The sequence below is a fragment of the Dendrobates tinctorius genome, unplaced genomic scaffold (assembly GCF_039654945.1).
Source record: "Dendrobates tinctorius isolate UK_male_01 unplaced genomic scaffold, ASM3965494v1 ptg000136l, whole genome shotgun sequence".
NCBI lineage: Eukaryota > Metazoa > Chordata > Amphibia > Anura > Dendrobatidae > Dendrobates > Dendrobates tinctorius.
This window is the reverse complement of record NW_027361804.1, coordinates 2,460,597-2,484,459: the sequence shown is the minus strand read 5'-3', so window position 1 is coordinate 2,484,459 and position 23,863 is coordinate 2,460,597. Positions and strand designations below refer to the sequence as shown.

Sequence of the window (23,863 nt, the reverse complement as noted above, 5' to 3'; positions counted from 1 at the left end):
GATACTTAAACCTCCGAACTACAGGGACCGGTATCTGCAAATCTGAGAAATCCGCCGGGAGAGGGTCTATCGGCATTAAAGCTGATTTGGACCAATTAATCCGAAGACCAGACCTCAGCCCAAATTCTCGAATGACCTCCATTGCCGGCAAAATCGAGGAATGACCATTTTACCTTTTCCTTCTTTTTTTCTGCACTCTTCTTTCCCATAGCAATTAACCAATTTAAATCCTTTGTTCTTCCAGAATCGAGTTGTCCAGACACCTGAAGGGGAATCAAATAAGAAAAGGTTTTTGTATTCGGCGGTATGGTCCTATGAACCAATAATAAATACATAGATGTCACAATCTATGGTTATTATTTCAGATGTCTTCCCCCAGGAGTAAATTAAGGTCACCTAAAGTAAAGAAAAAAACAAAAAAAAAAAACCTCAAAAAACAAATAAGTCTTTTCCTCCCTCCTCCACGCCCTGGCCCCATGCAGTGAGTGGGTTGAAGTTGGTGAGAGGTGTAATCAGCTGTAGCCACTTCATTTATCTAGGCTGTTATTCACACACACAGTCATGCTACAGCTTTACAGCCCAGCAGCCTTGTGCCACGGAAGTCTTTCCACTGTCCACTGTTTCCATGCGCACAACAACGTCTGATTGGCCGGTGACATGTATTGCATTGCAGGGAGCTGGCAGCTGTCTTCTCCTCAATACACTTCGGCTGAATGTGCAACCTCGGACTCTCCAGCACTAATAATACTTAAGGCCTCATTTTGTCACATTTTAAATCCAAGCAATACAAAATAACAGGGTCTAATCTAATCTCCAATATCATGTCATCTCCAGGATTGGGTTCTGTGCTTTTTTTATTGCTTGGATTTTAACTATGGATAAAAAGTAGCCTCACGTTTTACTAAAAAAAAAACTGGAGCTTCTGTTCAGACAATAACACACACTGTCTAGAATCAGAAACAGTTTACACAAGACTCCATGGTAAAGGGTTCCCAACTACGGTACTTAGTGACCAGAGATAAGGCTATATAGTCTCCAGGACAGACAGAAAATCACTATAATCAAATAACAGAAAGGATAATATTAGCAATTATCCAGTTAATTTATCTATTACAAGTCGTCCCCAGTATATACATCGTAAAAACGTGAGATGACATAAAAAAAAAGATGATCGTTCTCAAGTACTTAAATTGTTTTAATTAGTGAGACAGCAAGAAAACAAACAGGATTGTGACTGACTTGCTTTTTTTTTACCTGCTGTCATTCTCCTTCAGTGATACTTTTATCTTTTACAGTGTACAACTGGTTTCTATGGAGCTCAGCCAAAGAGTATCTAGTAGTTACATTCCAGGTAAGGAGTTAGGCCTGTTTCACACTTCAGTTGTTTGACGTCAGATCCGCCTTTTTTCCCATAGACTTGCATTAGCGGCGGATTTTGATGGATGGTCATCTGTTGTATCTGTTTTTTGACAGATCCGTCATAATTTTGGTGTCCGCTCTCTTGAGTGGACGGACAATGAAATGTTTTTTTTTTTATAGCGGATAGCAACAGTTCCGTCGCTGTCCGCCTATGGGCGACAGTCCTGTTGCCAACCGTTAACTGACGGAATCCGCCAACGGATCCGCCTTGTTAACCCCAAAACCCGTACTGGCAGCAAAATCTCTCACTCTCTCTCTCAAGTCCTATTGATTTAACTTTCATACATTAGTGGCTGAAACGGATCCGTCAAAAAAAAAACGGATCCGGTGCATCTGTTTGTTGTCAAACGGAAACGGATCCGTTTTTTTACTCTTTGGCGGATTTTAACTGACGACAAACAACTGAAGTGTGAAACAGGCCTTAACTCTAAGGCCTGTTTCACACTTCAGTAGTTTGGCGTCAGTTGACATCCGACAAAGTGTGAAAAAACGGAGAGAGACATTTTTTACGCCGCTTCCAGAATGCCATTTAGGGTTCAAATGCATGAAAGAGAAAATCTTCCGGGCATGCGCAGTTTAACCCCTTCACTCCCGGAGCTTTTTTTCGATTTTTCGTTTTTCGCTCCCCTTCTTTCCAGAGCCATAACTTTTTTATTTTTCCGTCAATATGGCCACGTGAGGGCTTATTTTTTGCGGGACGAGTTGCACTTTTAAACGATACCATTGGTTTTATCATGTCGTGTACTCGAAAACGGGAAAAAAATTCCAAGTGCGGTGAAATTGCAAAAAAAAGTACAATCACACACTTGTTTTTTGCTTGGCTTTTTTGCTAGGTTTCACTATATGCTAAATCTAACCTGCCATTATGATTCTCCAGGTCATTTCGAATTCATAGACACCAAACATGTCTATGTTCTCTTTTATCTAAGTGGTGAAAAAAAATTCCAAATTTTGCTACAAAATAAATAAATAAATGAAAAATTGCGCAATTTTCTGAGACCCACGTAGCGTCTCCATTTTTCGTGATCTGGGGTCAGGTGAGGGCTTATTTTTTGCGTGCCGAGCTGACGTTTTTAATGATACCACTTTTGTGCAAATACGTTCTTTTGCTCGCCCGTTATTGCATTTTAATGCAGTGTCACGGCGACAAAAAAATGTAATTCTGGTGTTTTGAATTTTTTCTCGCAACGCCGTTTAGCGAGCGGGTTAATGCTTTTTTTTTATTGATAGATCGGGCGATTCTGAACGCAGCAATACCTGATATGTGTATGTGGGATTTTTTTTTATTCTTTTATTTTGATTTGGGCGAAAGGGGGGTGTGTTGAGAGTTCATTTTCTGGTCTACCAGTTGTGAGTTCTCCTTCCAGGCTCCCTCTGGTGGTAACAGGAGGTAGTGAGGCTGATTTAATCAGTAGAGATCTGCCACCTAATAATGAGGATGACGATTGGACCTCTGGAATCTCAGACTGGATTTAAGACAGCCGACGCCCTATTCTGGTGCTGGTGATTCCTTCTGGCTTTTCAAGTCTTGGTTTTCATCTTTGTTCCAGTCATCTCAAAAGCTAAGTATTTCTGCTATTGTTCACACTTGATTTTGTTTGGTCTATTCAGTTTTTGTGTGGTCAGCCAGCCCCGGCTGGGGCTTTCCCTGGTTGCAAACTCATAATCCAGTTTTGGATTGGAAATCTGGGTCTGTGGTGAGTTGAGGTTGTCAGTGTGTTCTTAGGGACGCTCCTGTTTTCTCCACCTCTCCTCAGTCCCATGATATTCCGGATTATCTGGCCGATTTTTCTGATGTATTTAGTGAGAGTAAGTCTGCATCTTTGCCTCCTCATAGGAGTTATGACTGTGCAATTGAGTTGATGCCTTGGTGTAAATTTCCCAAGGGTCGGCTTTTCAACTTATCAGTACCCGAACATGATGCTATGCGATCCTATATTAAGGAGTCGTTGGAGAAGGGTCATATTAGACCATCCTCTTCACCTTTAGGTGCTGGGTTTTTTTTGTGGCCAAGAAAGATGGTTCATTAAGACCGTGTAGTGATTATCGTTCCCTTAACAAGATGACGGTTAAATATCAGTACCCGTTACCTCTGATGTCTGATTTATTCTCCAGAGTTAAGAGTGCCTGCTGGTTTACTAAGCTTGACCTCAGGGGGGTGTATAATCTTATTCACATCAAGCACGGGGATGAATGGAAGACGGCGTTTAATACTCCGGAGGGACATTTTGAGTACCTGGTGATGCCTTTTGGGCTCACTAATGCCCCTTCTGTCTTCCAGTCCTTTATGAATGATATTTTCTGAGACTTTGTGGATAAGTTTTTGATCATCTATCTGGATGATATTTTGATCTTTTCCAGTGATTGGGATTCTCATGTGGAACATGTCCGGACTGTGTTCCAGATTTTGAGGGGGAATTCCCTGTTTGTTAAGGGATCAAAATGCCTCTTTGGTGTACAGAGGATTTCATTTTTGGGATTTATCTTGTCTCCATCGACTATTGAAATGGACCCGGCCAAGGTACAGGCCATTTATGATTGGGTTCAGCCTACTTCTTTGAAGGCTCTCCAGAAGTTTTTGGGTTTTGCTAATTTCTATCGCAAATTTATAGGTAATTTTTCTGGTATTGTCAAGCCACTGACTGATCTGACCAAGAAGGGAGCTGATGTGCTGAATTGGTCTCCTGAGGCTGTCTCAGCATTTCAGGAGCTTAAGCGGAGATTTACTTCAGCTCCAGTTTTACGGCAACCTGATGTCTCACTTTCATTTTAGGTGGAGGTAGATGCTTCTGAGATTGGTGCAGGAGCTGTTTTGTCCCAAAAAGACCCTGTGACTTCTAAGATGAATCCCTGTGCCTTCTTTTCTCGAAAGTTCTCCCCATCTGAACGCAACTATGACGTGGGGAATCGGGAATTGTTGGCCATGAAATGGGCATTTGAAGAGTGGAGACATTGGTTGGAGGGAGCTAGACATCAAGTTGTGGTCCTCACCGACCACAAGAATTTGATTTATCTGGAGTCGGCCAAACTCTTGAATCCTAGACAGGCTAGATGGGCCTTGTTTTTCACGCGTTTTAATTTTGTGGTCTCTTTTCTTCCGGGCACTAAGAATGTTAAGGCAGACGCCCTTTCTAGGAGTTTCTTTGCTGATTCTCTTAATGTGACCGAGCCTACTACCATCCTAGGTGAGGGGGTAGTTCTTTCTGCCATTTTGCCCGATCTGAGATGCGCCCTGGAGGAATTTCAGGGGGATAAACCTGAGCGTTGCCCTATGGGAAAATTGTATGTTCCTGACCAGTGGAGAAAGAGAGTGATGTCTGAAGTTCATTGCTCCGCATTGGCTGGTCATCCAGGTATTTTTGGTACCAGAGATTTGGTGAGTCGGTCTTTTTGGTGGCCTGCCTTATCTCGTGATGTCAGGAATTTTATACAGTCCTGTGGGACTTGTTCAAGGTCTAAACCCTGTTCTCGTTCTAGTGGGTTGCTGATGCCCCTGCCGGTGCCCAAGAGGCCATGGACCCACATCTCAATGGATTTTATTTCTGATCTTCCTGTCTCTCAGAGAATGACTGTTATCTGGGTGATCTGTGATATATTTTCGAAGATGGTCCATCTTGTACCACTCCCAAAGTTGCCATCTTCCTCTGAGTTGGTGCCCTTGTTTTTACAACAGGTGGTTCGGTTGCATGGGATTCCTGAGAACATTGTGTCCGACAGAGGAGTTCAGTTTGTTTCCAGATTCTGGAAAGCCTTTTGTTCCAATCTTGGAATTCAGTTATCCTTCTCCTCCGCGTTTCATCCTCAGACCAATGGGCAGACTGAGAGAACAAACCAGACCTTGGAGTCTTATTTAAGATGTTTTATATCTACTGATCAGGATGATTGGGTCTCATTTTTGCCCTTGGCCGAATTCGCGCTGAACAATAGAGCTAGTTCTGCCACTTTGATGTCGCCCTTTTTCTGTAATTTTGGGTTTCATCCTCGATTCTCTTCAGGGCAAGTGGAATCTTCGTCCTGCCCAGGTGTGGACACTGTGGTAGAGAGAATGCGGCAGATATGGGACCAAGTGGTGGATAAGTTGTCACTCTCTCAGGAAAAGGCCCAGCGATTTTCCAACTGGCATAGGACCATTGGTCCCTGGTTTAAAGTGGGTGATATGGGGGGCGTGGCTTCGGTGTCTATGAGGAAGCACACTTGAAGAGGGAGCTCCAGGGAAAATCCCTAAAAAGCGGCAAAAACGCATTTTTCTGGAGGCATCCTGCCCGCAAACCTTCCTTAATGGACCCCTCACTGCACCAAAAATACCCCCATCCTATATTTTCCAATTGAAGCAGGACCTGGACCTCTACAACCCTGCCTGCAAGGTAATAGCACCGCTGAAGCGCCATTAAAACATACTTGGAGACCTGCTATCTGATTAGTGCAGGTCTCCAAACGTAGCAGGGGACCCCTGGGACTAAACCACAGGATTAGCACCGCTCTTTGAGGCCATTTAGTGGGGGCACAACAGCGTTATTTTTTGCCGCGAATTACCGAAAATATCACTCCGCCGCTTAAATTCAGTCCCCGGCTTCACCCTGGCGTTCACTGGAGGCCCAAAAAAGTAATTCCTCCAAAAAGGAATATAGAGCCGATTTAGGGGGGCCCCACTGGACTGATAATTATTGTATGTGCCTCCCCCCATCCCCTCTACTAATTGGACCCGCTGGTTTTACCCGCAACTGAGACTTTTAATATTTGCAATTGATGTCTATGGGAAATAGTTCCGGCCGATTTCTCAGTGCATCAGGTAGTGGCTGATAACAGCGAGACTCAAGTGGAAATAGCTTTAACAATAAAATGTCCTATTCCCTGCCCTAATTTGCACACATAATAAAGGATCCCTTGACTTAGTGGCCTTGATCTTTGCCCCTATTTTTGTGACTGATTATAGTGCTGCCGGCAATCTTGGGCACATAGAGTTAAATTTGCCCGTCCTTCTCACTCTCAATCACGATCATGAGCAACCAAAAATGTAAGGGTAAAAATGTCCCTTCTACCCCAATCAAAACTCAACTGGGGTCACAATTTGACAGACCACAGGGCCGCAGAGATCAAGAAAGAAACAGACCTAGTTTCATCGCCTCTCCCAGGCGTAGGTCCAGATCTCCGCAGAGGGATAAGCCTCGCTTATTGGACTATGGACTCAACAACAATTCTGCAGGCGATAAATCATCCGCTACCAAAATGGATTCCTCTGTAAATTTAAAGAGAACAAACCCAGGAGCCTATAATGAAAAATTTACCTTTTCTGGGAACAATTACGAAGACAAAACGGATTCTAGCGATACATCCCCTAACCATCTCCATTAAAAAGCAAAGGAAAATACGAAGACTCTGAGTCCCACAAAGATAAAGGTCCACCAAGTCTACTCCCTCCTCTACATTCAGCCAGCTCAGGTCATTCGGGCCATGATGACCTAATAAAAAAATTCTCTCGCATGTTGGATGAGAGATTTGAATCCCATCGTAGGGAAGTGAGATCAGACATGGAGTCCTACTTCCAAAAATACTGCGAGAAAATCGACAGTATAGACAGACAACTGACAAAACATGAGGAGAGGATCAATAGACTCGAGCACAGGTCAACTATTTCCTTTGAAGAAGTGGACAGACTCACCTCAGAGATGAAGCACCTGCGTACTAAGATGGCGGATCTTGAGGACCGGAGCAGGCAAAATAATTTGAAGGTCAGAGGTATCCCAGAAGATGTACCTCAAGAACAACTCTCGGAGCACCTCAAAACTATCTTTAAATCAGCCCTGCCAGACCTGTCTGACATAGACCTGACGATAGATAGAATTCACCGTCTACCCAAACCCAACAAGATCCCGGCGGAATTGCCCAGAGATACCATTCTTAAAGTACATTTTTTCAAAACTAAGGAACGGATCCTTAACTACTTAAAAGATAGAAAAGTTTTTCCGGAACCACACGGAGCTCTAAAAGTATTCCCCGACTTCTCCAAAGAGACTTTGGAAGGCCGAAGAGAGTTCAGACCAGTGACTATGGCCCTCCGCGACAAGAGAGTCGACTACAAATGGGAATTTCCCCTACGACTGCTGATCTCACATCGGGGCAGGATTATACCAGTCTATACCGTCGAAGAAGGAATGGACTTTGTTAGGTCACTTGACAGAGACTGACCAGGCATCCGCTGGAAAAATGTCTTCTAATTAATAGAAGCCTCCGCTTCTCTGCAACCTAGGATTTTCCCTTTTTCCCGTCCACTTTCATTAACCCCCTCTTACTTTTCAGGTAGCTCTACGGACCTACTTGTATCTATTTTACAGTTGACATATTTGTTGTTGTCTATTCTTTATATTCTATATTTTAGGTTCTAATTTTACAGGATCCAGAGTTCTCTCATTGGATTCTTCAATCAAAAACCCGTCATTGCTCCTGCAACACTCGTAGTTGGTATACTTATTACTGCTATTACAATATTCAGTGCAATTTTTGCTTTTTAGGTTCAAGACTTGTAAGTTCTCTAGATCTTATCTTGTTATCCAGGTCAAATTTCCTTTACAGGTTCCAGTTATCTAACGGTTAAAATGACTTTTAAAATTGTGTCCTACAACGTGAGAGGACTAAATAGCCCCCAAAAGAGGCACGCTTTGTGGAGAGAATTAATCAAATCACAAGCGGACATCGCCTGTATTCAGGAGACTAAATTTTTGACAGGAAACCACCCCTACTTTCAACATCGCAGCTTCCCTCATATTTTTGAGGCCTGCAAGGTAGCAAAGGAACTACCTAGGTATTATAATCAATAAAGATTTAAACATAACTGTTATTTCAAACATGAAAAAGTTGTCGGACTCGATTCAGAAGGACAGCAATACCTTCAGAGATAGAGACCTGACCTGGTGGGGGAGGAACCTAGCCGTGAAATTGTTTACTTTACCTAAAATTCTGTATATTCTCAGATGCATACCACTTCCTATCTCCACGGCATGCCTAACGGCCATTCAGTCACGAATAAACAATATTATTTGGAACCACAAAAAACCAAGAACTGACACCAGAACATTATTCAAAAAGAAACTTCATGGTGGATTCAGTCTTCCGAATATCTCCGCTCATTATTATACTTTGTTAATTAAACAGAGTTTACATTGGTTATCAGACACGAGTGTTCCCGCATGGCATGACCTGGAGGTAGACATTAACAAAGGTAATCATCTCAAATTTCTGGTTTTCAAAGCCATTTCTAATCTGACTACAAATAACCACACTCACCCGATATTTCAGGCAATTTCCTTGGCCTGGTGTAAAATCTCTAGATTAGATGGCCGTAGCCAAAAAATATCCACGCTGTATAGACTACCTTTAACCCATGTTTATACATTCTTGGGAAAAACTACACCCCCTCACTGGGCTGACTTCAAAATAAATACAATAGGTGACATCTTCAATGGCCCCAACTACTTGAGTTTCAGTTTAATAAAGAATAACTTCAAAGTGCCTTCTTCTTTTTTCCATGAATATTTGTTACTAAGGGAACATATCAAATTATTCTTAAGTAATAAACCTAGATTTACAGAGGCGCCTCTAAAAATTTTGGTTAACCCGCATCACCAAATCTTCTGGGGACATAAACTTATTTATGATTGTTTCAACAAAGACTTGTCTCTTACAAAAAGCGCCCATATGCTCACTTGGGAGAAATCTCTCAACCTCACTACCTCTGCAGATGAATGGGAGGAATCATTTTCATTATCCAACCGGTCTACGATATCTATGCCTCTCCTGGAATCACACTTCAAGGTATACACCAGATGGTACTATACACCATCTAGACTAGCTCACATAGATGTCTCCAACTCCCCCACTTTGTTGGAGAAAATGTGGCTGTAAGGGGGATCTATTACACATTTTCTGGAGCTGCCCTACTGTTGTTACCTTTTGGTCAGGAATTTCCTCTATAATTACCAAACTCTCTGGTTCACCATTTACCTTCACACCACAATTGGCCCTGCTCTCTCTGAATACCTCTGCCTTAGATAATTCTCTTCAACGAATTGTTATACATATTTGCATGGTCGCCAAAAATGCTATCGTCTTTCACTGGAAAAGTCATACTTTACCTGATGTTGACTTCATTGTCAAACTAATTACACAACACAGAGACCTCGAACTTAAGTTCGCTCTGTCCAACAATAATTTCGGCCAATTCTACAGAAAGTGGCACAAATGGGATCAATCTTTCCCTCCATCACTTACCTGATTAGCCTTTATATTTAATTATTCTTGGCCTCTGTATTATCTTATATTGGTCTTTATAATGTTAAGGTCAAAGTCATGTTCTATCATAGCACTATTTGCTTCTATTCTGTATACCATAGTTTGTTGTTTACAATGCTATTTTTTTAAAGGGCTGCGTCCCTTGCTTTACTTGGGTCAAATTGTTGCTGCTTTGCAAATTTACGTTTGTTGTTATGTTTACTGCCCTACCCTCACATCAACTCCCTCCCCCCCCATCCCCTCTACCCCCCCCCTCTATACCCTTGTTAAAAATAAAAATATTGGAAAAGAAAGTGGGTGATATGGTTTGGTTGTCGTCTAAGAATATTCCTATGAAGGTTGCATCTCCAAAATTTAAGCCAAGATTTATTGAGTCGTATAAGATTTTGGAGATTCTTAATCCTGTTTCTTTTCGTTTGGCTCTTTCAGTTACGTTCAAGATCCATAACGTATTTCACAAATCACTGTTGAAGAGGTTTGTTGAGCCAGTAGTTCCTATGGCGGCACCTCCTGACCCTGTATTGGTTAAAGGCAATGTGGAATATGAGGTAGAGAAAATATTGGATTCTCGTTTGGTTAGACGGAGACTCCAGTATTTGGTCAAATGGAAGGGTTATGGCCAGGAGGATAATTCTTTGGTCTCTGCCTCTGATATTCATGCCAATAGATTGGTTTGTGCTTTTCACCGGGCCCATCCTGATCGGCCTGGTGGCGTGGATGAGGGTTTGGTGACCCCTCCTCAAGGGGGGGTACTGTTGCGAGTTCATTTTCTGGTCTACCGGTTGTGAGTTCTCCTTCCAGGCTTCCTCTGGTGGTAACAGGGGTAGTGAGGCTGATTTAATCAGTAGAGATCTGCCACCTGATAATGAGGATGACGATTGGACCTCTGGAATCTCAGACTGGATTTAAGACAGCCGACCCCCTATTCTTGTGCTGGTGATTTCCTTTCTGGCTTTTCAGGTCTTGGTTTTCAGCTTTGTTCCAGTCATCTCAAGCTAAGTGTTTCTGCTAATGTTCACACTTGATTTTGTTTGGTCTATTCAGTTTTTGTGTGGTCAGCCAGCCCTGGCTGGGGCTGTGCTGAATTTCCACTCTTATTTATCTGTATTTGCCAATTTGCTTTTTGTCCCTTATTAGATTGGCCTCTTTTTTGCTCTGTTCTCAGAATATACCAGAGTGCTGATATAGTGGGAGAAGTCTAGTGGCTTCAGGGTTAATTTTGTTACCAGAAGTGTTGGACATTATTTTTGTAGGGTTTTTTGGGCAGATTGCAGACAGTGTCTTTCCTTTCCTGTCCTTTCTCGTTAGTTTGGGCCCCATCATTTGCTCAGCCTATTTTCCTACCTGTGTTTGTGTTTTCATTTTGTTTCACCGTCAATACATGTGTCGGGGCTGTCTATTCCTTTGGGGTCTGCTCTGGGGCAGTTTAGTTTTCCCCTTTTCTTGCTTTAGGCTTATTTAGTCCTCCGGCTGTGACGAGGCGTCTAGACTCATTGTAGGAACGCTCCACGGCTGCTGCTAGTTGTGTGGTTAGGATCAGGGATCTGCAATCTGCATAGTTACCAACCTCTCTGGTTTTCTGTCTGGTTTTCTGTGACTTAGCTTGTTTAACTTTTCTCCTCGGTGACCCATTCATAACAGGGGTGATTTGAACTTTTTTTTTTTTTAAACTTTTTTTTTTTTACTTTTGGCATGCTTCAATAGATGAGCAGATCGCCCATATGTAGCTGATTTACTCCTGTGCTTTGAGCACCTGCCACCGGGTGGCGCTCAAAGCGATTGGCCTGGAACAACCATAGAGGTCTCTATGAGACCTCTGGTTGTCCAGGCAACATGACGTCGACCCCCAATCACATGACGGGGGTCGGCGATGAGGTCATTTCCGGCCCGGCGGCCGGAAACGCTAGTTAAATGCCCCGTCAGCTTTGACAGCAGGATTTAACTAGTTAATAGGCGCGGGCAGATGGCGATTCTGCTCACGCCTATTGTGGGCACATGTCAGCTGTTCATAACAGCTGACATGTTGCGGCTTTGAGGTGGGCTCACCGCCGGAGCCCCCCTCAAAGTGGGGATCACTACCGATGACGTACTATGCCGTCATCGGTAGTGAAAAGGCTAAAATAGCAGTCCGCCGCTGAAAAATAGGGATTTTTGTGTACTCACCGTAAAATCCTTTTCTCCGAGCCAAGCATTGGGGGACACAGAGACCGTGGGTGTTAGGCTGCTGGCCACTAGGAGGACACTAAGTAAACCAGAAAAAAAGATAGCTCCTCCCCTGCAGTATACACCCTCTCGCTGGCTGAGATTTCTCCAGTTCGGTGAAAAAGCAGTAGGAGCATAAACAGTCAACAATAAACCATAACTATGTCAATGCTTAAGAATGCTACAATAAGCCAATTGGCTAAATAGGGTGGGTGCTGTGTACCCCAATGATTGGCTCGGAGAAAAGGATTTTACGGTGAGTACACAAAAATCCCAATTTCTCCTACGCCTCATTGGGGGACACAGAGACCGAGGGAAGTCCTAAAGCAGTCCCTGGGTGGGGAGCATACTTCTGCTAATACCCCATGTACCACTGAGTTAACGCCGTGGTACTGCCAATTGCAGGCTGCGTCTGCCGAGAGCTGCATCCGCAGAAGCCTGAGAATGAATTAGGCAATGTTTGTAAAGGCACGCAAGCTGGACCAAGTCGCAGCCTCGTGGAGAGGCCTGAGAATGAATTTGGTAATCTTTTGTAAAAAGTATGCAGACTGGACGAAGTCGCAGCCTTGCAGACCTGTTCTGCCGAGGCCTGGTTCCGAATGGGCGAAGAGGCGCCCACTGACCGGGTAGAGTGTGCCTTAATCCCAGCTGGGACAGGTGCGTTCCTGACACGGTAGGATTCCTGAATCGCCAAGCGAATCCACCTTGTTAGCGTTGCTTATGACGTGACTAGACCCTTCCTATGCCCTTTTGGGAGCATGAACAGGGCATCCGCGAGATGTACCGTCTCAGCGCCCTAACCACATCCAGGGTGTGGAGGGCCTTCTCAATGCGATGGACTGGCGCAGGAACAAAAGGAAAGCAAAACAAATTCCTCGTTGAGATGGAAAGAGGAGAGGACCTTGGGCAGGAAGGACGGGATACGTCCTGAGAAATACCTTTTCCTGAAGAAAATGCAGAAAAGAACAGCAGGACAGGCTGCCAATTCCGAAACTCATCTGATTGACGTAGTTGCCACTAGAATGACCACCTTCCAAGAGAGGACGGTCAGTGGCACGTCCTGCAGCAGTCCGAAACGGAACCTCATGTAAGGCCCCGAGAACCAGGTTAAGGCCCCATGAGTGGCCTTCTATAAGGAGAATCCACATGGAAAACTCTTTGAATGAACGTCTTGACCTGAAGCCTGGTGGCAAATTGGGAATGCACTGACAAGTCCGAAATTTGGCCCTTGAGCGAGCAAAGCGCGAGACTTGATATTAATCTAGATTGAAGGGATTCCAATATGGCCAGAATGGAAAACACCAGAGGTGATTGACCATGAACCTTGCCCACGAAAAAGAAGGTTGTCCAGGTGCGGTGATATATGCGAATGAACACAGGCTTCCTAGCACCAATCATGGTGGAAATCACGTCGTGAGAGAACCCAGCCTGAGCTAAAAACCAGGATTCAACGGCCACGCCGTCAAAAACAGAGCCTCGGAGTCCTGGTGGTAAATCGGGCCCTGTGAGAGTAGATCCATAAGATCTGAAAGTCGCCAGGGGACGTCGGCGGCCAGTTGTATTAGTTCTGCATACCATGCTCGGCGCGGCCAATCTGGCGCAACTAGGATCACTGGTACTCCCTCCGCTCTGATCTTCTTGATGACCCTCAGAAGCAAGGGAAGAGGGGGGATGATGTACAGGAGCCGGAACCGGTGCCATAGCAGAACTAGAGCGTCCGCTCTGATGGCACATGGATCGCGCAATCGGGAAATGAACCGAGGAACCTTGTTGTTCAGTCTAGAGGTCATGAGATCCACATCCGGAGTCCCTCAACGATGACAAATCTGCTGAAAGCTTTCCAGATGAAGAGATCACTTCCCCGGGGCAATGCCTTGGTGACTGAGAAAATCTGCCTTCCAATTTTCCAAGCTCGGGATGTGGCTTGCTGAGATGGGCGAATAGTTGGTCTCGGCCGCATGAAAGATGTAACTCACTTCGTGCATGGCCATCCTGTCGGTTGAGATACGCTACAGCCATGGCGTTGTCGAATTGAGACCTGTTGGGGTGAGGTGGAAACTCCGTAGAGCTAATCTGATTGTTCGTGTAACCAAATGTTAATTGGGAGACGTGACTCTCGGGTTGACCAATGACCCTGTGCCGGGTGGCGATGAGAGACCGCACCCCAGCTGAGGAGACTTGCGTCGGTGGTTACTACCAACCATCTTACGGTAAAGACCTCCCTTGATTCAGGGAGGACCTCAGTGTCCACTACCTGAGGGCTTGCATGTCCCACAGGGACAGAGGAATCCGACGACCCAGGGAGAACGGGTTCTCGTTCCAAGCTAACAGCAACGCATGTTGTAAGGGACGGAGGTGGAACTGTGCAAATGGAACTGCTTCCATCGCTGCCACCATCCTTCCGAGAACTCCCATTCTGAAACGAATGGAGTGAGAAACTGGTCGAAAAAGAGACCGCGCTGCTTGTTGTAAGGCTTGGGTCTCTCCTGAGGGAGAGTGGTGAACCCGCAGGAAGTGTGAGCCGGTCATGGGAAAGACTTTTCAAAGTCTATCTTCCACCCTAGGCAAGAAAGTGTACTGTTATCCACAGATTCCTCACGGGCTGGAAGGGACGGACCCTTGATGAACAGGTCATCCAGATACGGTAACACTACCACTCCCCGAGAGTGAAGAATGGCCAAGACAGCCGCCATGACCTTGGTAAAGACCCTGGGAGCGGTCACGAGTTCGAAGGACAAGGCCATGAATTGGAAGTGTTTCTCGTGAGTTGCAAAACGCAGGAACTCCTGAAGGGACGGGCAGATCGGAATGTGAAGGTAAGCGTCCTTGATATCGATGGATGCTAGGAACTCTCTGTCACACCGCCTCTGCATACTCACCCGGCCTCTGCTCCCACGCCGCAGCCTCCCGCCGTCCGACAGCCACTGCGGTCCCGTCTGACAGGCTCACGGCCGACGGGGTCTCTGCATGCAATGCGCATGCGCCATAGGCCGCGCCTCCCTCCTGTTACTTTTGCTCCGGCAATGCCCTGACCCGGAAGCACCTACTGACCAATGACAGACCAGTCAGGGCCATATCTGGCCGTTCCCCCTTGAGGGAGGCGCCTGATCGTTGTGTTTGCTAGCACGCTGGACCCTGTTTCCTCGTGTGCTCTCTGCAGTCTCGCAGTCCTGTCTTCCGTGATTCCTGCAGCAGCTCCACGGTCGGTGCTCCGTTCTGCTATCCACGCTCCCATCCTGCAGTCCTACCTCCTGTATTCCTGCATCATCCTGCTATCCACGTTCCAGTCCTTCGGTCCTACTCCAGTCCTGCCTCCTGTGTTCCTGCATCATCCTGCTATCCACGTTCCAGTCCTTCCATCCTATTCCAGTCCAGCCTCCTGTGTTCCTGCACCATCCCGCTATCCATGCTCCAGGCCTACAGTCCTACTCCAGTCCTGCCTCCTGTGTTCCTACACAGTCCTGCTATTTACGCTCCAGTCCTACACTCCTACTCCAGTCCTGCCTCCCGTGTTCCTGCTCTGTCCTGTCGTCTATGCTCCAGTCCTGCAGTCCTACTCCGCTCCAGTCTCCAGCAATCCTGCCCTGTCCTGTTGTCTATGCTTCAGTCCTGCACTCCTACTCGAGTCCATTCTGAGCCGCCCCTCTCGGTACCGGCTATTGTGGTACCCGAGCCCCTGGGCCTGCTCCTAACGATCCCTGTATAGGAGTCGGCTCCACCTGGCAGCTCGCCCAGGGTCCCTCAGTGCCACAGTCCAGAGGCTCCACTCCTGGAGATTTGCCTCCTGACCAGACGCGGTAACACTCTCCCCTTTCCCACAGAAGCGACAACTGATCGGAGAGTTTCCATTCGGAATCACCGTACTTTGATAAATTGATCTAACAATTTGAGATCCAGAATGGGTTGCATCGTCCCGTCCTCTTTTGGAACCACAAAAAAGGTCTGAATAAAAACTCCTAAACCTTTCGTGAAGGGGGACCGGAATGATGACTCTGTCCTTTAGCAGAGCCTCAACAGCCCGAAGGAAGGCTCTTGTCTTTCTCTTGGGGGAAAAGGAAAGTAAAACCCCGATTGGAGGGGGAGAAGAAATTCTATATTGTATCCGAAGAACACCAGCCTCCTGACCCAATTGCCGTCATTTGGTAGATCTATAAGATCTGGCTGCCCTAGATCCAGAAGCCCTAGGCCTGGGTTTCCAAGAGCAGTTAGGTCTGTATGAGATCTGGGAGCCTCTGTCTCCACGAGGAGACCGACCTGATCCGAAAGAGAAGGTAGAGGAGGACCAACCGGGATTGTTGCGAGAAGATTGAAAACGTGTCAGCTGTTGGGTGCGAAACAGCGGAACAGCCCTTTTATTGAGGAAAGGATTTACTTTTTCCCCCATGGTAAAATCAGAAATGAACTGGTCTAGTCTCTCTCCAAAAAGACGACCCGTTTGAAAAGGGGGGAAAAGTCAACGATATCCGTCCATCAGCCGCAGAGCCCTGGGGCTCTTCTAATGGAGATCGCATTTGCGGCAGATTGAGCCGCGCAATTGGCGGTATCAGAATAAGCGTCTACTACAAAGTCCGCTGCGTGAATCATCTGGCTGGCGACAGTGTTTGCCTCCGGAGGAAGATTGGTGCCCTGGAATGAAATAATTAGGACTTCTGCCCAAGCGGCCATTGCCTTAGTCACCTAAACTGCCGCGAAGGATGGAGAAAAAGCCGCTCCTGAAGCTTCCAAAATATTGAACGGACAGGTAATTAATTTTGACGATCGGAGGGGTTTCTGACTGAGGCACCCTCCGAAACAGATAGGAGCGTTGTAGAAGCCAGACGCGGTACAGGAGGGTCCACCGGAGGGAACTGTATTCAATCCTTCATTAGGTCTGGATCAAAAGGGTATTTAGCCAGAGTTTACTTTTGCCCAGTGAGCCATTTATGTGGCCGATCCCTATGTTACTGGATGGCTGGTAAAAAACCAGCGCACACGCTTGTTCCTTAAATGATAGGGAGTGTTGGAGCGGGAATAATTTCCTCATACAACTTCAGAATCCTGTTGACTGATTCTATAAGAGAATCAAGCGACTTAATCAGTTGGGGTATTCTGAGGGGCTGACGTGTCACATACGAATTCAGAGTCATGCTCGCTGTGAACCTCAGGAGAGGGCGAGCGAGAGACAGGAGTCGCTGATGCTGAGGCGCGAACGTGACTAGGGGATGCGCCATGTGTCCGCTTTTTGCAGAGACCTGATCATCCCTTGGTCAAGTATGGCTCCTGACTTAAATAGTCCTCCCGGAGGGAGAATAGCCTGGGTCAGAGACTCCACCGACCGTGACAGGGGCGCAGCCCACTCAGGGGTACCAGGCGCAGGAAGCCCGTCAGCAGCGCTGCAAGGGGCGTTGGAGCGCAGGTCGTGGCGCAGGCCGCGCGGTCCGTGCATAACGGATTAGATTGTGCACTGGGTAAGGCAGACTTGCAAGTGGTACACACGGTTAAAACCGCGGTGTATTTCTTAACAGCCTCCTTCGAGTGAGGCATAGCGCTTCAGAAAGGGTTACCGGCAGAGTCTGACTGCAGCTGCAGAGAATGTGCCGGGAAGCGGTTAAGCTTTAATCTGAGGGCAGATGCAGCTTACCCTCAGTCCTGTGTTAGGTCCCCCAGGAGGAAAACGGTGGCCCTGTGGCGTCACCCGGTATTCGGCTGCTTTTGAAAGGGTTAACTGCAGCAGATGGTATCACACATGGCCCCCGAGATTAAAATTGCGCGTCTCGTTAGGAAAGAGAGGTGCCAAGAGGAGGGGGGCAGCGACAATAGCACGGGCGGCACTATTCAAATTGCGGCCTAGTAGGCTGGAAAAGCCGGGAGCTCAATTTTTGGCCTACCCGCAGTAGGCGCCGGGGGGCTGGGTGGGGCTAGTGGGCGGCGCTATTGAAATTGCGGCCTAGCAGGCCGGTAAAAGCCGGGGACTAAATTTCTGGGGCCATCTGAAAACGCTGAGCGCGGGGGCGGGGCCGCAATGGGGCGCCGGTGTGCCGCCGCTGATGCTAAGTCAGCGCTTCTCCCGGGGGCAGGACCCGACCCCGTACCTCAACTCCAGAGCTCAAGTCAGCGCCGATGTCCATTCTTCTCATCCTCCTGGGCTGATGTAGCAGAGCTGGAGGAGTTCTTGAAGGGGGATGCTCGATCGGTCCTCCCTCTGGGCAGGGGGACGGAGAGCTTAAAGAGGTATGCTCAATCGGTCCTCCCTCTGAGCAGGGGGACGGAGAGCACTGGGGCTGATTCAGGGCATCCGGAAAAGTGCTGTTCAGGTCTCAATGCACTACTGTGCTATCTGGTTGTGCTTGCCCTCCGTTCGACCATAATGGGAACCATCGTCAGAGGAATCAGCCCCGTACGTCGCAGGAAAGTGTACGTGATGGGTTACTCCAAGTGCATGCCTGTTGTTGGTTCGGGGGAGAGCGGGCCGTAGAAAGGAACCGTTGCCCCCTTCACTCCGTTAATTAAAAAATAAAAATTTACAGAAAATTCAAAAATAAAATAAAAACGGTGGGGTCTGAAACCAGACCCAAGTGCCTCCTAAGACACTAAGCAAAGAACTGGAGAAATCTCAGCTAGCGAGAGGGTGTATACTGCAGGGAAGGAGTTATCTTTTTTTCTGGTTTACTTAGTGTCCTCCTAGTGGCCAGCAGTATAACACCCACCGTCTCTATGTCCCCCAATGAGGCGTAGGAGAAAAACGTTACATTGTCCATCTACTCCGGCCAGTGGACACAAATTCAAACGGATCCGTCAAAAAATGGATGCAACGGACGACCATCACTCAAAATCCGCCGCTAATGCAAGTCTATGGGGAAAAAAAACGGATCCGCCGTTTTTTTTTTAATAAAAAAACGTGGAATTTGACTAATGTCAAATGACTGAAGTGTGAAATAGACCTTAACACTCCAGTCAGCTCTCTCCAGTCCACTGACTTCTGTACAGCAATTATCTGCTCACCCTCTCCTCCTCGCTCACCCTAAGGCTTCTTTCACACTTCAGTTTTTTGACGTCAGTCACAATCCGTCGGCTCAACGGATCCTTCGCAGATTGTGAAAAACTGATGCGACGGATCCTTTTTTTCGACTGATCCAACTGATGGTCGTTTTAAAAAGACACACAGACAGATAGATAGACAGATCTATACTTAGATATGGAATAGATAAATAGAATACATAGATATATCCATAGATATTTAAAAAAAAAATATGTTGTGGGCTCCTGCGCAATTTTCTGCACCAGAGGGGGAAAGTCGACGGCCGGGGGCCAATATTTGTAGCTGGGGGGGGCAATATCCATGGCCCCTTCCCAGGCTATGAATATCAGCCCGCAGCTGTCTGCAAAATTTTTACTGGCTATTAAAATAGGGGAACCCCCCAAAAAAAATGACGTGGGGTCCCTCTATATTTTATAGCCAGAAAGGCTACGCAGACAGTTGCAGGCTAATATTCATAGCCTAGGAAGGGGCCATGGATATTGGCCCCCCCGGCTACAAATACCAGCCTGCAGCGCCCCAGAAATGGCGCATCTATAAGATGCGCCAATTCTGGCACTTAGCCCCCTCTCTTCCTACTCCCGTGTAGTGGTGGGATATGGGGTAATGAGGGGTTAATGTCACCTTGGTATTGAAAGGTGACATTAAGCCGTGTAATGGAGAGGTGTCAATAAGACACCTATCCATTACCCTAGAATACAGTAGTAAAGGGTTAAAAAAGACATACACATTAATTAAAAATTCTTTTAGTGAAATAATCACAGCAAGTTTTTGACAAAATGTATTAATCTGCTAATCCAAAAAAAGACCAAGTTCTGTAAAAAAAAAAAAAAAAAACAACAATATACATATCTCTCTGCCGTTCAGTCAGGTCCCCCGCTGCAATCCATCACAAGGGGTTAACTAGTTTATAACAGGGACCGATGCTAATGCTACCGGCCCCGCTGTAAACCAGAGCAGAATGAATGAATTCATCTCTGCGCAGGCGCCCTGGGGGATGAACTAACAGCGTGGGAAATTTTCTCAACTTTTTTCCCACGCTGTCAGTTCACCGCCGGTCAGGCGGGGAGTCTGCGCAGCCTCAGTGACTACCGCTGATGTCAGTGAGGCTGCGCGGAGTCCCTGGCTGACCTGAAGTGACCGGCGGTGAACTGATAGCGTGGGAAAAAGTTGAGAAACTTTCCCACGCTATTAGTTCATCCCCGGTCAGCCGGGGACGCCTGCGCAGAGATGAATTCATTCTGCACTGGTTTACAGTGGTGCCGGTAGCATTAGCACCGGTCCCCGTTGTAAACTAGTTAACCCCTTGTGATGGATTGCAGCAGGGGACCTGACTGAACGGCGGAGAGGTATGCATATTGTTGTTTTTTTATTTTTTTTTTTTTTAAGAACATGGTCTTTTTTTGGATTAGCAGATTAATAAATTTTGTCAAAAACTTGGTGTCATTATTTCATTAAAAGAATTTTTAATTAATGTGTGTCTTTTTTTAAACGTTTACTATTCAAGGGTTAATAATGGAGAGGTGTCTTATTGACACCTCTCCATTATTAACCCGGCTTAATGTCACCTTTCAATAGCAATGTGACATTAACTCCTTATTACCCCACTTGCCGGGCAAAGCGCCAGAATTGGCGCATCTAATAGATGCACCTTTTCTGGGCAGCTGCGGGCTGCTATTTTTAAGCTGTGGGGGGCCAAGATCAATGGCCCCTTACCAGCCTGAGAATATCAGCGCCCAGCTGTCTGCTTTAGCAAGGCAGGTTGTCAAAAATGGGGGGACCCCATGCCGTTTTTTAAAATTATTTATTTAAATAATTTTTAGAAAAGTGGGAACCCCTCTATTATTGATAACTAGCCTTGCTCGAGCTGATAGCTGAGGGTTGCAGCCCCCAGCTGTGAGTTTCATCTGGCTGGCTATCAAAAATAGGGGGAGACCCACGCCGTTTTAACCCCTTCACCCCCAAGGGTGGTTTGCACGTTCATGACCGAGCCAATTTTTACAATTCTGACCACTGTCCCTTTATGAGGAGGTTATAACTCTGGAACGCTTCAACGGATCTAGGCGATTCTGAGACTGTTTTCTCGTGACATATTGTACTTCACTTTAGTGGTAAAAATTTTTCGCTATAGCTTGCGTTTATTTATGAAAAAAACAGAAATATGGAGAAAATTTTGAAAATTTTGCAATTTTCAAACTTTGAATTTGTATGCCCTTAAAACAGAGAAATATGTGACACAAAATAGTTACTAAATAACATTTCCCACATGTCTACTTTACATCAGCACAATTTGGGAAACAACATTTTTTTTGTTAGGATGTTATAAGGGTTAAAATTTGACCAGCGATTTCTAATTTTTACAAAAAAACTTGCAAAACCATTTTTTTTAGGGACCACCTCACATTTGAAGTCACTTTGAGGGGTCTATATGGCAGAAAATACCCAAAAGTGACACCATTCTAAAAACTGCACCCCTGAAGCTACTCAAAACTACATTCAAGAAGATTATTAACCCTTCAGGTGCTTCACAGGAGCAGAAGCAACGTGGAAAGAAAAAATGAACATTTAACCTTTTAGTCACAAAAATAATATTTTAGCAACAATTTTTTTATCTTCCCAAGGGTAACAGGAGAAATTGGACCCCAAAAGTTGTTGTCAAATTTGTCCTGAGTATGCTGACACCCAATATGTGGGGGGGAACCACTGTTTGGGTACATGGCAGGGCTCAGAAGGGAAGGAGCCCCGTTTGACTTTTTCAACCTAAAATTGGCTGGAATTGAGATCGGACGCCATGTCGCGTTTGACGAGTGTCTGATGTGCCTAAACAGTGGAAACCCCCCACAAGTGACCCCATTTTGGAAACTAGACCCCCTAAGGAACTTATCCCTATGTGTGGTGACCACTTTGAACCCCCAAGGGCTTCACAGAAGTTTATAACGCCCGGACGTGAAAATAAAAAATCATATTTTTTCCACAAACATGATCATTTAGTCCCCAATATTTTGTTTTCCCAAGGGTAACAGGAGAAATTGGACCCCAAAGGTTGTTGTCAAATTTGTCCTGAGTACGCTGATACCTAATATGTAGGGGGGAACCACTGTTTGGGCACATGGCAGGGCTCAGAAGGGAAGGAGCCCCGTTTGACTTTTTCAACCTAAAATTGGCTGGAATTGAGATCGGACGCCATGTCGCGTTTGACGAGCGTCTGATGTGCCTAAACAGTGGAAACCCCCCACAAGTGACTCCATTTTGGAAACTAGACCCCCTAAGGAACTTATCTAGATGTGTGGTGACCACTTTGAACCCCCAAGGGCTTCACAGAAGTTTATAACGCCCGGGCGTGAAAATAAAAAATCATATTTTTTCCACAAACATGATCATTTAGTCCCCAATATTTTGTTTTCCCAAGGGTAACAGGAGAAATTGGACCCCAAAGGTTGTTGTCAAATTTGTCCTGAGTACGCTGATACCTAATATGTGGGGGGGAACCACTGTTTGGGCACATGGCAGGGCTCAGAAGGGAAGGCGCCCCGTTTGACTTTTTCAACCTAAAATTGGCTGGAATTGAGATCGGACGCCATGTCGCGTTTGACGAGCGTCTGATGTGCCTAAACAGTGGAAACCCCCCACAAGTGACCCCATTTTGGAAACTAGACCCCCTAAGGAACTTATCTAGATGTGTGGTGAGCACTTTCAACCCCCAAGTGTTTCACTAAAGATTATAATGCCCAGGCGTGAAAATATAAAATCCGGTTTTGTTCCCACATAAATGATCATTTAGTCCTCAATTTTTAATTTTCCCAAGAGTAACAGGAGAAATTGAACCCCAAAAGTTGTTGTCCAATTTGTCCTGAGTACCCTGATACCCCACATGTGGGAGAAAACTACTGTTTGGGCACAAGTCAGGGCTCGAAAGGGAAGTAATGACGTTTTGGAAAGCAGACTTTGATGGAATGGTCTGCGGGCGTCATGTTCCATTTGCAGAGCCCTTGATGTTCCTAAACAGTAGAAACCCCCATAAGTGACCCCCATTTTGGAAATTAGACCCCCTAAGGAACTTATCTAGATGTGTGGTGAGCACTTTGAACCCCCAAGTGTTTCACTAAAGATTATAAGTCCCAGGCGTGAAAATATAAAATCCTGTTTTGTTCCCACATAAATGATCATTTAGTCCCCAATTTTTAATTTTCCCAAGAGTAACAGGAGAAATTGGACCCCAAAAGTTGTTGTCCAATTTGTCCTGAGTACCCTGATACCCCACATGTGGGAGAAAACTACTGTTTGGGCACACGTCAGGGCTCGAAAGGGAAGTAATGACGTTTTGGAAAGCAGACTTTGATGGAATGGTCTGCGGGCGTCATGTTCCATTTGCAGAGCCCTTGATGTTCCTAAACAGTAGAAACCCCCCATAAGTGACACCATTTTGGAAACTAGACCCCCTAAAGAACTTATCTAGATGTGTGATGAGCACTTTGAACCCCCAAGTGTTTCACTAAAGATTATAAGTCCCAGGCGTGAAAATATAAAATCCTGTTTTGTTCCCACATAAATGATCATTTAGTCCCCAATTTTTAATTTTCCCAAGAGTAACAGGAGAAATTGGACCCCAAAAGTCGTCCAATTTGTCCTGGGTACTCTGGTACCCCACATGTGGGAAAAAACTGTTTAGGCACACGTCGGGGCTCGAAAGGGAAGTAGTGTTGTTTTGGAATGCAGACTTTGATGGTCTGCTGTCGTCATGTTCCAATTGCAGAGTCCCTGATATGCCTAAACAGGAAAAACCCCCACATATGACATCATTTTGGATACTAGACCCCCAAAGAACAAATCTAGATGTGCCCCCAACTAATCTAATGTAAATTAGTAGTGCATGGAGGTGTGGTACAATTTGAAGCAATCCTTCATGCACAGGCCAGGTTTTTCGGGGCAGGTGTCGCATTG

At 45.9% G+C, this 23,863-nt stretch overlaps 1 protein-coding gene across 1 annotated transcript in view; it reads right to left on the bottom strand.

Annotated features, from left to right (window-relative positions):
- Positions 1-23,863, bottom strand: part of LOC141048459 (serine protease FAM111A-like) — a 172,377-nt gene that overhangs the window by 133,293 nt on the left and 15,221 nt on the right. The window contains exon 4 of the mRNA XM_073544024.1: positions 174-263. Coding sequence (XP_073400125.1) covers positions 174-263 — 90 coding nt within the window. The remainder of the gene's footprint in view (positions 1-173; positions 264-23,863) is intronic.